This window comes from Bubalus kerabau, chromosome 23 (assembly GCF_029407905.1).
Source record: "Bubalus kerabau isolate K-KA32 ecotype Philippines breed swamp buffalo chromosome 23, PCC_UOA_SB_1v2, whole genome shotgun sequence".
Classification (NCBI taxonomy): Eukaryota; Metazoa; Chordata; class Mammalia; order Artiodactyla; family Bovidae; genus Bubalus; species Bubalus kerabau.
Genome location: NC_073646.1, coordinates 26,463,482 through 26,478,092, shown reverse-complemented (window position 1 = coordinate 26,478,092; position 14,611 = coordinate 26,463,482). Strand labels below are relative to the sequence as shown.

At 49.1% G+C, this 14,611-nt stretch overlaps 1 protein-coding gene across 2 annotated transcripts in view; it reads left to right on the top strand.

Moving 5' to 3' along the window:
* GSG1L (GSG1 like) overlaps positions 1-14,611 on the top strand; it is a 251,359-nt gene that overhangs the window by 76,099 nt on the left and 160,649 nt on the right. For both annotated transcript variants that reach the window (XM_055561621.1, XM_055561620.1), the window contains exon 2: positions 12,040-12,087. In XM_055561621.1, coding sequence (XP_055417596.1) covers positions 12,040-12,087 — 48 coding nt within the window. The remainder of the gene's footprint in view (positions 1-12,039; positions 12,088-14,611) is intronic.

Genomic DNA, 14,611 nt, shown 5'->3' with positions numbered 1-14,611 from the left:
AAGAACCAGTCACATGACCCCAGCAGGATGTAGGGGTGCTGGGAAATACTGTGCCTGTCGGGGCAGCCACTCTGTAGCAGTAACTCCACACTGTCAAAGGGGTGGCCCATTTTTTGAATGGATAGCTAGCAGATTCTGTCACAGCTTATGTGGCGGAGATGACAATTACACCCATTTTACAGATGAGGAAACTAAGACCCAGAGAGTCTGGGCTGGGTCCCAGAGTTTGTAAGTGGCAGAGGCTCTATGAGTTCAAGTGTTTGTCGCTCAATTGTGTCCGACTTTTTGCGACTCCATGGACTGTAGCCCATCAGGCTCCTCTGTCCATGGAATTCTGCAGGCAAGAATACTAGAGTGAGTAGCTATTCCCTTCTTTAGAGGATCTTCCCGATCCAACTGCAGGCAGTTTCCTTACCATCTGAGCCACCAGGGAAGTCCTTGAGTTCATAGCTCTTGCATTTAACCACTATGGTGTTCATCTGAAATAAGCAATTAGGTTCTTCTGGCTGTACAGTTATTCAGAACAAATTCTTCCCTTCCATTTTTAATGGCCCCAGGTGCCCGAGCAAGGTGTGTCTGGGGGTCAGGGTGATGCAGTTGTGATGCCAGGCAGGATTTTAGTTTCCAATATTTTATCCACTTGGAGAAACGATTATCCCCAGAAAGTTGACCCATGTTTTGAACTCCTGCCAGAAATCAAGGCCTGGTACCATCTGTAAGAGATAAATAAATCAAAATATCATCAGCAGATAAGTGTATGCCATCTGCTGCCCTGTCAGTTGAACTGGCAGAGGCCTCCAGAGAATTCCAAGGAAGGGCTTGCCAAGGCTCTGCTGCCAGCGTGGAGAGCGAGAGGAGAAGCTTCACTTCGGGTCTGCTGGCATGTTTCTTTACTTTCTGCTCCTGGTGCTGAATGCCTTGAATCCAGCCCAGCGAAGGTGTGTGAATTTTCGCCCTTGCCAAACAGTTAAAACCGTTTCTCTTCGGCCACATTTGTTGGGGGTCCAGGACCATTTTCCTCTGCTCTCCCAGCAAGTCAAAGACTCCTGCTAGACAGACAACTAGCCAAGTGCCCGCCCAGAGGTTGGGCTCCATGGAATCTGGGTCTCAGAACCAGAGGTAAACTCAGAACCAGCCATGTTTGGGCATCTGGCCCGACTTCTTGAAATGCAGCCCCATCTTGATGGATGCTGATTTTTTCCTGGAGTCCTTTCAGAGGGGATCTGAGACTTCCCTTAGAAAGAATAGATTTTTCTAGAACCAGCTTATTCTCCTAGGGGCAGCACAGAGTAGTGGCTAAATTCAAAGGATCTGTGATGGGCTATCTCCATTTGAATCCTGGCTCCACCTTCCGCTGTGTAACCTTAGACAAGTTACTCAGTCTGTCTGTGCCTCAGTTTCTTCATCTGTACAATGGGGGTGGTAGTTTGTAAAGCAGATTGGACCTGGTCCCTCACCCATGGGGCTCCCTCCAGATGCCCTCTACCTACCTGCAAGTCCCTGAAACCTCGCCTTCACCGTCAGATGGAACATGGAATTAAGTCACGATCCTCAGACCAGGATCTGGGGACCCAGCCAAGGACTCTGGGACCGCCCCCAGCGCCCCTTCCTCTTGCTGCTCATCTTCCTGCTGCCAAGCAGATCTGGTGCCTGTGTGTTCATGCCAAGGGTGACTTGGCTGACCCTCAAGGCTCCTCACGCCTTCTGCCAGCCTTGGGCATCTGCCTCTTACCACCTCCCTGGATTGTGCTCGTGGCCCAGCCAGGCTCCCCCCACCTGCTCGGGCTGAGGCGGCACCGTTACAGCCTCCTGCTTCTGGCTTGGGAAGACGTTCAGGCTCTCTTTCCTTCGGAGGAGCACAGTGTGACTCTAACTTGGGATCCAGGGACCAAATCAAAAATAGCGCTTATTTATGGAGCCAAGCACGGGGCAGGCATCTTCTCACACTCCCTTCTGTTTTCATCCTTTTTGGCAAGCCTAGAGGGCAGATCCCAAAGGACTTTCATCTGGCAGCTGAGGCAAAGGCTCAGACCGGTGAAGCCACTTCCTGAGGTCATGGGGCCAGGAAGAGGCAGAGGAGGGATTTGAACTCACGTCTTATGGCTTTGGAACCCAGACACCTCCGTTCACCTTTCTAAGAGGGCGCCCTGGGAGCTGTGATGAATGACAGGGGGATGTGGGTGTCGATGCCTCAAGCTGATCCCTCGCAGGTGTTGCCTGATTTAAATCCTAACTGAAGACATCTTGTTTTATACCTGTTACCTCGTTTAGCCCTTTAGCAACACCATGAGGCTGAAATCATCATCCTTTTCCTGGCCAAAAAACCACACCAAATACATGAAAACCATTGTTCCCCCAGAGTTCCCACAGCTGGCAGGTGGCAGAGCTGGGTTTTGAACTCCTGTGAAGTCAGAGTGCAGGCTTTTCACTGGGGAGCACAGCCTGCCTGGCCCCCACGGGTGCCCAGGGCACCCGCCTCCCCTGGCCGCCTCCACCATGAGCTTCTTCCTCAAGAAGGTCAGACCCGGAGGAGGGACCTTGGGGTAAGATTCCTGGAATCATGCGTGCGTGGTGAGTCAGAGAGGAGGTGGCTCTGACCCACCGATGGTCTCTGGGGTGGATTCTTGGAAGCCTCGTTTCTACTGTTTCTGCTGAGAACCTGTGCCAGGCGCTCGCCTTGGTGGCAGGATCAGAGCACCAGCTGACACACTGAAGATATTGAGGGCAATTCCGAGCCGCCCTCACGCTTAGCTCAGCCAGGTCCCAGACAGCGGGTCGGAAGGAGTCAACAGCCGGAGCAGGTCAGGACCTCTTGGGTTGCGTATTTTATTCCTGTAATGCTAAAAGTCAACAGCCCCAGTAGGGTGACGCCACAGGGTTTAGGAAGAAATGACTTTCCATTTGTCTTTTCTGAGCAAGGAAGCAAACCTTTCAAAGAGACATTTAGATACAAACCTTTAAGATTTGTTTCAAGATAACCCCATTAGTAGTCAAGTACAGCTGTGAGAGCTGGACCATAAAGAAGGCTGAGTGCCAAAGAATTGATGCTTTTGAATTGTGATGCTGGAGAAGACTCGTAACAGTCCCTTGGACAGCAAGATCAAGCCAGTCAATCCTAAAGGAAATCAACCCTCAATATTCATTGGAAGGACTGATACTGAAGCTGAAACTCCAATACTTTGGCCACCTGATGTGAAGAGCCAACTCTGAAAAGACCCTGATGGTGGGAAAGATTGAGAGCAGGAGGAGAAGGGGATGACAGAGGATGTGATGGTTGAATGGCATCATCAACTCAATGGACTTGAGTTTGAGCAGACTCCAGAACGGGAGGCCTGGCGTGCTGCAGTTCATGGGGTTGCCCAGAGTTGGACACGACTTACTGATTGAACAACAGCAGCAGCGCCACTAGAGGTGGGGGTGGTGGGTGCAGAGAGAAAAAAAGACTGACCATGGAGCAACAATTTTCAAGCTGGGATGGGGACATGGGACTCTGATACTAGCCTCTCTGCTTTTGCAAAGGATAGGAACTCCCCATATTATGATGGTTAAAAAGTGTATTTCAGAGACAGTGTTGAATCGCTGGAGTCCAAACAAGCTAGTCTGGCTGTGGAATGCCCTTGGTCCCCGCCTCCTCTGTACAAGTCAGTCTCCTTCGTGATGGAAAGCACTTTGGAAAGATACAGACCTGGGTCCAGCTCGCAGTTCTCCTGCTCCCTGGCTCTGTAACCTTGGGTAGGTCACTTTGCTTGTGTGAGCCTCAGTTTCCTCATCTGTAAAGTGGGGATGAATGCTGACTTCATACAGTTGTGATGTGTGCCAAGTTCTTAGCATGCTGCTTGCTCTGGACTCTTCTTGGGTCACTGGATCCTCTAGCTTCTACCTGGTGGTGGATAGATCTGCTGTTGACAGTACCACAGGGGCCAAGCTGTGCCTGAAGTAGAAGGGGACAGTGTCTTGGGAGGTGAAACACTAGAAATTCAGGGAGACATCCCTTCAGGGTGGGGCAGGTGGTTGGTGGATAATACTTGATTTGTGGTGGGGGAGCCGGCGAACTTGAAGGCTGGGGGTGGGTGAAATATGGGGAAATGGAGGGAGAGAAGATGTTGAGATTGAGAGGTGGGAAAAGGGAGGTTGTAAATCTGAACCACCAGGCAACAAGCAGCAGAAAAGGAGGTGAAAGGTGGCCATCAAAAATATCACCTCCAGGCTGATCTCCGGGCTCCAAGCCCTCTGCGTCTTGGCGGCTGTGAGGCTGGAATGCCTCTCTGATTGCCTCTCTCCTCTCAGGTGGGCCCCGAGATGCTCTAGAGCTCACTTTCTGGTCTCACCTTGACATGCAGGTGTGATGGCCACATCTGTAGGGTTCTGTAGAGCCGCCCCCATAAGGTGTAATCCTTGGCAAAGGCCGTTTGTGAAATGCTCTTCATTTACTCTTTCCATCACTGTGTCACGTCTGGAGCACCTGTTACTGTACAGCCTGTGAGGACACAGCAGCAAATGAGACACGTGGTCACGGAGCTTCCACTTGTCTCAGAGGTGCTATCTGGGCACTGTTTATTTACTAATTTTAATTTTCATCGAGTTGATTTACAATGTTGTATTAATTTCTGCTGTACCGCAAGGTGATTTAGTTATACACACACACACACACACACACACACATATGTAGATTCTTTTTATATTCTTTTCCATTATGGTTTATCACAGGATGTTGAATATGGTCGTCTGGGGTGTACAGTGGAACCTTGCTGTTTATCCATTCTACATATAATAGCTTACATCTGCTAACCCCAACTTCCCACTCCATCCCTCCCCCAAGCCCCTGCCCCTGAGACCTGCCAGTTTGTTCTTTATGTCCATGAGTCTATTTCTGTTTCACAGATAGGTTCATTTGTGTCATATGTTAGACTCCATGTATGAGTGATCTATGGTATTCGTCTTTCTTTTTGACTTACTTCACATAGTATGATAGTCTCGAGTTGCATCCATGCTGCTGCAAATGGCATTATTGCCTTCTTTTTTATGGCTGAGTGGTATCCATTGTATATATGCAACACATCTTTATCCATTCATCTGTCGACTGACATCTAGGTTGCTTCCATGCCTTGGCTATTGTGAATAGTGCTGCTATGAACATAGGAGTCCATGTATCCTTCTGACTTAGTTTTGTTTGAGTATATGCATCTGAATACTGTTCAGATGAGCTGGGAAACGTCCTCTTTTGGTGCAAGAATTCTGAGTGCTTGATACATACACTTTAACATTAGATCAGCGGCTCCATGAGGGCAGGCACTTGCCTCCTGGTTCACTGCTGCGTCCCCCCAGCACCTTGAGTGGTGCCTGACACATAGTAGGTGCTCAATGAATGTTCACTGAATATAATTGCATGAATATCAAACACTGGTATTGGGAACCAAAGAGAAGAATATTTTTAGGGATCAAAATTAATCCAAACATCCTCAAGTATCACTGCTGGTTGTGATTGGATTCCTAGGATTGCGAGAGAGAGAGAGACAGTGAAGGAGAGAGAGACAAAGAGAGGGAGTGATTTCATCTGCACTGTTGAATTGTTTTCAGAATGGTCCAGAATGTGGTCAAGCCCACAGCCCAGGCATAGCTACGTGTATATATAACCCATGTAGAGGAAAAGTCCACACGCATCCCATAGAGGACCCAGATGATAAACACATGACCACATGCATACACAAGATCATTTTAGATGGAGACTGTGGTAAGGTTATGAAAGAGAGAAGCATGCAGGATGAGGGGATGAGGGTGATGGCTAAGGAGGGGTGAGGGCCACCTTGGGTAGGGTGGCATACTGGTTGTTGGCTGTTCACCCCTCCACGTCTGTCCTCTGCCCCCTGTGCCGTGAGAGACTGCCCTACTTAGGTGTAGTGTGCAGACTCCTGCGTCCTCTGCTTTCTCTTGGGTTCCAGCCAGCGGGAGGCATCGGCAGGAAATCAGAGGGCAGAAGGGGGAGAAAGCTCGGGTTGAGACTTCCCTGGTGGTCCAGGACCTGCCTGCCAGTGCAGGGGACACGAGTTTGATCGCTGGTCTGGGAAGATCCCACATGCCGCAAGGCAACAAAACCCGTGCGCTATAACTACCAAAGCCCACTCGCTCTAGAGCCCGTCCTCGGCAGCTGGAGAAGCCACCGCAAGGAGAAGCCCGTGCACCGAATGGAAGAGTAGCCCCTGCTCACCACAGCTAGAGAAAGCCTGAATGGAGCAGTGAAGAGCCAGTGCGGCCAAAAAAATGAAGATAAATCCATTTTTTAAAAAGTTGGGGTGGTCCTCCTACCTTGTCTAGTTCTCACCCTGTTGAAGTTTGACAGTGACCACATTCCTCTAAGGACTGTGTGGTCCCCAGATCAGCAGCATCAGCAGGCCCTGGGAATTTGTCAGAGACGCAGCTTCTCGGGTCCTACCCCAGAGTTTCTGGTTCTGATACCTGTTTTGGCGCGGCTGAACTCCAAGGGTCATGTCCTTCTCTGTGGCTTCACCTCTCGCAGCCTCCTTTCCCTCCCCAGCCCCTTCAGGCTGGAGCTGAGGGCTCCCCACTGTTGCTGGACCCTCACCCCTGTCCCCACGTCTGTGAATAGACCCTTCGCTTAGCAGTCTGCGGCGAGCCCCTTCCAGGGTGCCATCTGTTTCCTGCCAGGACCCTGACCAGTCCAGATGGCCAGGATGTTAATTCATATTCCTTTAGATAGAGCGTACACCGTCTAGGTTACCCAGTCCACACAGGCTTCCCCAGTCATTGCTGGGTATTGAGAGCTCATGAATTGGCTACCCTTGCGTTGGGGCTGGGTTCCAAGTCCCATCCGTTGACCACGGACCTTGGAGCGAGAGGCAAGGATGAAGATCCTCGTGCAGGATGTTTCCCTTTGAGGCTATGGTGGGTCTGAGTCACTTCTTACAGGCGAAGCGCTTCCCATGAGTTTATTTCTCTGGTCCTCATGGGACTGAATATCCATTCTCTGGGATAGTAGGAAATTCAGACTTCACATAATGCAGGTTCCCTCCCAGCCCTGTGGTGATGTGAAGTTTTCAGGACTTTTGGGAGAACCTCTGGTCTTCCGGGGGAAGGAGGTCAGAGGGGCTCAGAGGCGGAATGAGTGATGGGCCAAAGGGCATCTTCAAGGGGGCACAAATGAGGCAGCTAGCAGGCAGTGTCCAGGGGTTTGAGGGGAACAATGGAAGGCGTGGGGCCATAGGGGAACCCCTTTTATCCCTGTACCTACCACTCGGCTGGACTCCTGGCTGCTGAGCGGCCCTTGCCTTGCCACCTGCTGTCGGCACTGACCCCTACGGATCCACCCTGTAATAAGCACTATAGAAACACTAGCATTCGTGACCGTCATTTTTCTAGATAGGGAAACTGAGGCACTAAAATGTTCGTGTTGATGTTGCACGTCTAGTAAGGGATGGAGCCAGGCTGGAACCCAGGCAGGTCTGGCTCCATGGCCACATGCCACCAACTCCGTGGTGTTGGGTCACAGGTCAGTCTTGTCTTTCCTCTCACAAAGTCCCATGTCCTCTCTGACCCCTGTGTGGAAGGAGACAATGATGACAGTCACCATCTCCTAAGCTCCTACTCTTTTTTTCTTAAAAAAAAATATTGCATTTATGGGTTTGTTTGGCTGTGCCAGGTCTTAGTTGTGTCACGTGGAATCTTTAGTCGCAGCACGTAGGATCTTTTTAGTTGCAGCATGCAAACTCTTGGTTACAGCATGTGGGATCTATTTCCCTGACCAGGGATCGAACCCAGGCCCCCTGCATTGGGAGCGTGGAGTCTTAGCCACTGGGCCACCAGGGAAGTCCCTAAGCTCTCACTCTGTTTCAGGCGTCCTAAGTTCTTTGCCCATGTTGAGTCTTTCTAACACCCCTACAGGTCTGTGCCTGTTCTACAGAGTAGGAACTCAAGGTCCAGAACGACTGGGAACTCATGTGACAGGAAGTGATGGAGTCAGGATTCGGGCCCAGCCCTACTGATTCCAGAGCTCAGGCCTTGGCCCCCCTGCTCTCCTGCCCCATAAACACTGCTGCTTGAAGGAGTGTCCAGTGCGGTATCACCGACCGCCACTAAAATGACTTACTATTGCTTTTCTAATGCTGAAAATCGAGATTTTTATTTAAAAATATATATTTAAAATAAGATATATGTATTTTAAAAATATATATAAAATAAATATGTTTATTTTTGGCTGCGCTGGGTCTTTGTTAACGTGTGCTGGCTTTCTCTAGCTGTGGTGAGCAGGGCTTTTCTTCCGTGTGGTGCGCGGGCTTCTCATTGCTGTGGCTTCTCTTGTTTCGGAGCACAGGCTCCAGGATGCATAGGCTTCAGTTGTGGCTTAATTTCCCCGAGGCACGTGGGGTCTTCCTAGATTAGGGATTGAACCAATGTTCCCTGCATTAGCAGGCAGATTCTTAACCACTGGAGCATCAGGGAAGCTTCAAAAATAGATGTTTTTACAGATCAGATTAGAGTGTGAATCTTACCCTGGTTGTCTGACTAGAACCACCTGGGGGCTTTGAAAACCCACTGATGTTTAGGCCTCCTGGTGACCAACTAAATCAGAATGTCTGTGGGTGGGCTTCCCAGGGCTGAGAAACACTTACGCTGGGTGACCTTTAGGATCCTTCCTGGCTTCCCTGGTGGCTCAACTGATAAAGATTCCATCTACAATGCAGAGTACATCATGTGAAATGCTGGGCTGGATGAAGCACAAGCTGGAATCAAGATTGCCGGGAGAAATACCAATAACCTCAGATACACAGATGACGCCACCTTTATGGCAGAAAGTGAAGAAGAACTAAAGAGCCTCTTGATGAAAGTGAAAGAGGAGACTGAAAAAGCTGGCTTAAAACTCAACATTCAAAAAACTAAGATCATAGCATCCAGTCCCCTTATCTCATGGCAAATAGATGGGGAAACAATGGAAACAGTGACAGACTTCATTTTCTTGGGCTCCAAAATCACTGCAGATAGTGACTGCAGCCATGAAATTAAAAGACACTTGCTCCTTGGAAGAAAAGCTATGATCAACCTAGACAGCTTATTAAAAAGCAGAGACATTAGTTTGCCAACAAAGGCCCATCTAGTCAAAGCTATGGTTTTTCCAGTAGTCATGTATGGATGTGAGAGTTGGACTATAAAGAAAGCTGAATGCTGAAGAATTGATGCTTTTGAACTGTGGTATTGGAAAAGACTCTTGAGAGTCCCTTGGACTGCAAGGAGATCAAATCAGCCAATCCTAAAGGAAATCAGTCCTGAATATTCATTCATGGAAGGACTGATGCTGAAGCTGAAACTATAATACTTTGGCCACCTGATGGGAAGAACTGACTCATTGGAAAAGACCCGGATGCTGGGGAAGATTGACAGCAGGAGGTGAAGGGGACAACAGAGGATGAGATGGTTGGATGGCATCATCGACTCGATGGACATGAGTTTGAGCAAGCTCCGGGAGTTGGTGATGGACAGGGAGTCCTGGTGTGCTGCAGTCCACGGGGTTGCAAAGAGTTGGACACGCCTGAGTGACTCAACTGAACCAAACTGCATTGCAATGCAGGAGACCTGATTTCGACCCCTTGGTTGGGAAGATCTCCTGGAGAGGAAGATGGCAACCCACTCCAGTATTTCTTGCCTGGTTCAATCCCTGGTCTAGGAAGACCCCACATGCCTCGGGGAGATTCAGCCACAACTGAAGCCTGTGTGTCCTGGAGCCTGTGCTCCGAAACAAGATCCCATGGACAGAGGAGTCTGCTGGGCTGCAGTCTGTGGAGTTGCAAGAGTCAAACACAACTGAGCAACTAAACCACCATCATCACCAGCTTTCTGCTTCCGTGGTTCAAGGAAGGTATGCTGCCCTTAGGTGGCGGTCACAGGCCACAGCTCCATGATCTAATTGACAAGCCTCAGTGCCAACAGATAAGCACACTTGTCTTCAGTTTTATACCCAAACGAAATCCCTTGTTCCACATATAGACTTAATAATGATCGTAAAAAGCATTAATGTTTTAAGAACTACTTCTAAAAGCAATTAGCCAATATGTTAGTTTTATACCTTTCTCACAAATGGTTAGCTAACTTTTGTCATGGAACTAAGGGTTTAGAGCCAAAAAAAATCTCTTCTGAGTTTGGGTTTTCGTCATTAGACTTGTTGACCATTGATATATCCAGGCTTTCTTATGTCATCACTATTATTTTTCCTTAAACCTCAGCTTTGCCCTGCACAGGCAGTGTGGGCCACTGCAGAGATTTTGACCATCTCTGCTCAAACATCTTCAGTTTGGTCTTGTCCACGTAGTTGGAAATGGAAGCGTGAGAGTCATTTTATTTAGCCCCTAGAGGATTTTCCCCATGTATGTGGAGGTATGTTCTCAGAGAGTTGCTTTCAGGACCCTGAAGCTCTGCAAATGGGAATAGATAGCTGGAAAAACTTCAGGGCATGGAGTTTGGAGCCTATGGACCTGGGTTGAATGTGTCACTTACTGCCTATGTGGTCTTGAGCAAGTCACTGAAAGTTCAGAGCCTCAGTTTGCTTGTCTCTAAAATAGGGATTCTCAGAACTACATTGCAGGCTGTAAAGGATTAAAGAGAAAGCAAACATACTTTTATAATAAAACTACTCAACAAACTAGGAATAGAAGAGAGCTCTGCCAGTTGATAAAGAGTATCTATGAAAGGAATATCGACGTGTATATGCTCCGCCATGTCCGATTCTTTGTGACCTCATGGACTGTAGCCTGCCAAACTCCTCTGTCCATGGAATTGTATATAGTATATATACATTCTTGTATATAGTACATTATAAGAATCCACTAAAAACTACTAGAATAAATGAATTCAGCAAGATTTCAAGGTACAAAGTCAGAACAAAAGTCTATAAAAATATTTTAATTTCTTTTAGAATCAAAGAAAAAGAGAAAAATTTCAATACACTGAGTTGGGTAAAAAGTTGATTCCAGTGTTTCCGTAAGGTATTATGGAAAAACCTGAATGAACTTTTTGGCAAACCAGAAATAATGTTAATGTATTAATCTTTAACCAATGCATTTGTTAAAATATTATTTCTAATTTAATTTTTTATTGAGGCAGAGACCACAAAGGTGAAAGAGCCTAGGGTCCACAAAGTCTTAATGGGGCCCTTGCTGCTCATATGAATTTGATGGTAAAAATTTTCCCTTTCTAGGGAAAATTTTCTTTGAGAGGAAAAATATAACAAAGAAAGTTTACGGTGATGCATTCAAAATCCATGCGTTCTTAAAGTGTTAGTCACTCAGTTCTGTCTGACTCTTTGTGACCCATGGACTGTGGCCTGCCAGGCTCCTCTGTCCATGGAATTCTCCAGGCAAGAATACTGGAGTAGGTTGCCATTCTCTTCTCCAGGGGATCTTTCCTGACCCAGGGATCGAACCCAGGTCTCCTGCATTGCAAGCAGATTCTTAACCATCTGAGCCACCAGGGAACCCTGGGAGGGGAGGAGGCAGGGATGGAGTGTGGATGGAGAGGCCGATGGAGGCCAGTCCTGAGTCCATGTAAAGGAATCTGGGCTTGATTTTGGGATGATGTTTTGAGCAGGAGTGTGTGTTCTTGCATGTGTGCCTGTGATATAATGTATGGTGTGAAAATACCCCTCCAGCTGCAGTGTGGAAAGTGGATCAGGCAGAGGCCCGGGGAGCCCAGTGATGGCTTCTGCCCTGGTCCTGCTGAGCCTGGATGGGGTGGAGGCCGAGGAAAGGGCCACAGGGCTTTGAGGAGGTGCAAGTGATAAGGCTGGATGGATTGCGCTGGGAGGTGACAGGAGGTGGCATCACAGTGGGGGTTGTCCATTGAGTTTGCATCTTTGCCATCCACATTAATCATGGCGTTAGCTTTCTGGGAATTAAGGTTAGAGAAAGAGGCTGCTTGGGTTAGACATGCTTGGGTGGCGGCTCAATCTGGGGCTCCTGGAAGGGGGAGAGGTGAAAGCCCGAAGCTCTCACTTCCTCTCATATTCTGAAAACCTTTCTTTTCTTTCTCCCCCCAAAGGTGAAAAATGCCGCAGCTTCATTGACCTGGCCCCGGCTTCAGAGAAAGGTAGGTGTGCCCAGCTCAGGCATGCAAGCCTCGCCCTCTGGGACACTTCCCGCAGCCCTGGGAGAGCCTGTCCATGAGCACCCCTGGGTGGTGGCACCCCAGGGGGCCAGGATCCTGCTGCAAAGCTCTGAGTTCCTTGAGCAGTCAGAGCAGTGGGAGAGGCAGGTGGAGGGTCCTCATCTTGCCCTCTGCCACTCTCCCTACCCACAGTGGGTGTGTGGTCCTGAGACTCCTTCCACTTCCATTACTTCTACAGCTTGCTGGGACTTTGGGGGAGGTAGAATGGGTGTGTGGAATTTGGGGTCAGGCAAGACAGCGCTGGGGACATTGCCTCCCAGTGTAGGGCTTGTCCTTGGGAAGGAGGGAAGCCAGATGTTCTGTTTCTGTCCTCTCACAGGTGTGGGGAGGTTCAGCCTGATTGGACACTTCCTTTCAAAGAGGAGCCATTGGTGTTCAGGGCTGGATATCAGATTCTGAGCCCAGTGACACTCAGATAGGATGACTGGGAGTGGGCTGCAGCATATGTAAGAGGCATTACGTTTAGTTGGAAGTAAAGTGTAAGTAAGTGTTAGTCGCTCAGTTGTTTCCAACTCTTTGTGACCCCATGAACTGAGCCCACCAGGCTCCTCTGTCCATGGGATTCTCCAGGCAAGAGTACTGAAGTGGGTAGACATTCTCTTCTCCAGGAGAACTTTCCTGATCCAGGGGTCAAACCCGGGTCTCCTGCATTGCAGGCAGATTCTTAACCGAGCCACCAGGTGACCCCAAATAACTGGCTTCAGTGGAGAAATGTGTTTATAACTTTTATAAAGGTTTGAAATCCAGAGTGGATATGCTCCATACAGTCCTCAGGATCCCAGCACTTGAGGGCCCTCTCCATCATCCTTTGCCCTCTTGGTCTAAGAGGGCGGTTAGGGCTCCAGCTGTCACATCTGTACTCCAGGCAACAGGATAGAGGAAGGGCAAGAAAGAACGGGCAAATCTTGCATGTCAACTGGGTTCCCAGAAGTTGGCCCATGACATGGGCTCATTTTCTCTTTGCCAGAACTTGATTAGAGCTGCAAAGGAGTCAGGGAAACGAGGTCTTAATCAGCAACCGTGGGCTTAGCTAAAAGTCAGGGGTTCTATCATTGTGGGGGAGCAGGAGAATGGATACTGGAGGCCGTGCTGTCACAAGAACGTGGGGCAGGCTGCTTCCCCTCCTGCCTATGCCCCACCACCAAGGAGAGCCCCTGCCAAGAGAGAATGGGTGTGCAGGTCCCTTTAAACAGCCTGGAGATTAGGAGAGGGCTCTGGTCCTGGGAGTTGGGATCGGGAAACAGGCAAGAGTTCAGTCCTATATATTGGAGTCCTATATTTGTATACATCTTATACAAATATGGAGGGCCTTGGTAGGCACTGTCATTGTTCAGTCACTAAGTCATGTCTGACTCTTTTGCGACCCCATGGACTAGAGCCTGCCAGGCTCCTCCATCCATGGGATTTCCCAGGCAAAAGTATTGGAGTGGGTTGCCATTTCCTCCTCCAGGGGATCTTCCTGACCCAGGGATTCAACCCATGTCTCCTGCATTGCAGGAGGATTCTTTACCACTGAGCTGCCAGGGAAGCCCTTGGCAAGCATGAGTCAGGGGAAATTAAGTCCAGGACATATGGCCACCCACACCCCCTGCTGGTAGGGCTGAATTTGGGGTTTCTGTGCAGTGTTAGGAGGTTTAAGAGCCTGGCGGGCTAGGACTCTAACCCCTCCAAGGTGTTGGCAGAGACGGCGTAGGCAGGGGGTGTGTGCCATTGAGGCTGATGACATTCTTATCTTGCACACACTGTCCCCTTGGAGAGCTCTGGCCAGGTGACAGCTCGTGAGACTGAGGGGCCTGTGACAGGAGGCCCGAAGTGCCCTCAGGCCCAAGAAGAGGCTGGGCTCCCCTGCTGAGCAAACTTGTGGCCGTGGGGACTGCCGCCTCTGTTTCCTTTTCTTCCCTCCCACACTCCGTACCCAGCCCTTGTACTGCATCTTAAAAGTCGACACCTGCATATGGCCAGGGCTGAGCAACTCAGACTGTACCTTTCAAACTGAATCTCCAGAAAATACTATGAATACAGCTGCCAATAAATGACTGATATTTGATTTATTGGATACCATGTGCTGGGCACTGGGCCATGTACGTTGAATGTATTAACTTGGAAATCTCCCCACAACCTTGTGAAGAAGGGGCTGACTTTCTCACCCCACTTGACAGATGAGGAAACGGAGGCTTAGAGACATTAAGCCACTCACATCTCACATCTCATAAGGCAGGGGTCCCCACCCCCTGGGCCATGGATGGGTGCTGGTCTGTGATTAGGGAGGAGGAGGTGAGTGAGCAAAGCTTCATCTGTATTTATAACTGCTCCGCATCACTCTCATTACTGCCTGAGCTCCGCCTCCTGTCAGATCAGCATCGGCATAATAAATGTAATGCACTTGAATTATACAGAAATATCCCTCCCCGTGACCCTTGGTCTGTAGAAAAATTGTCTTCCACGA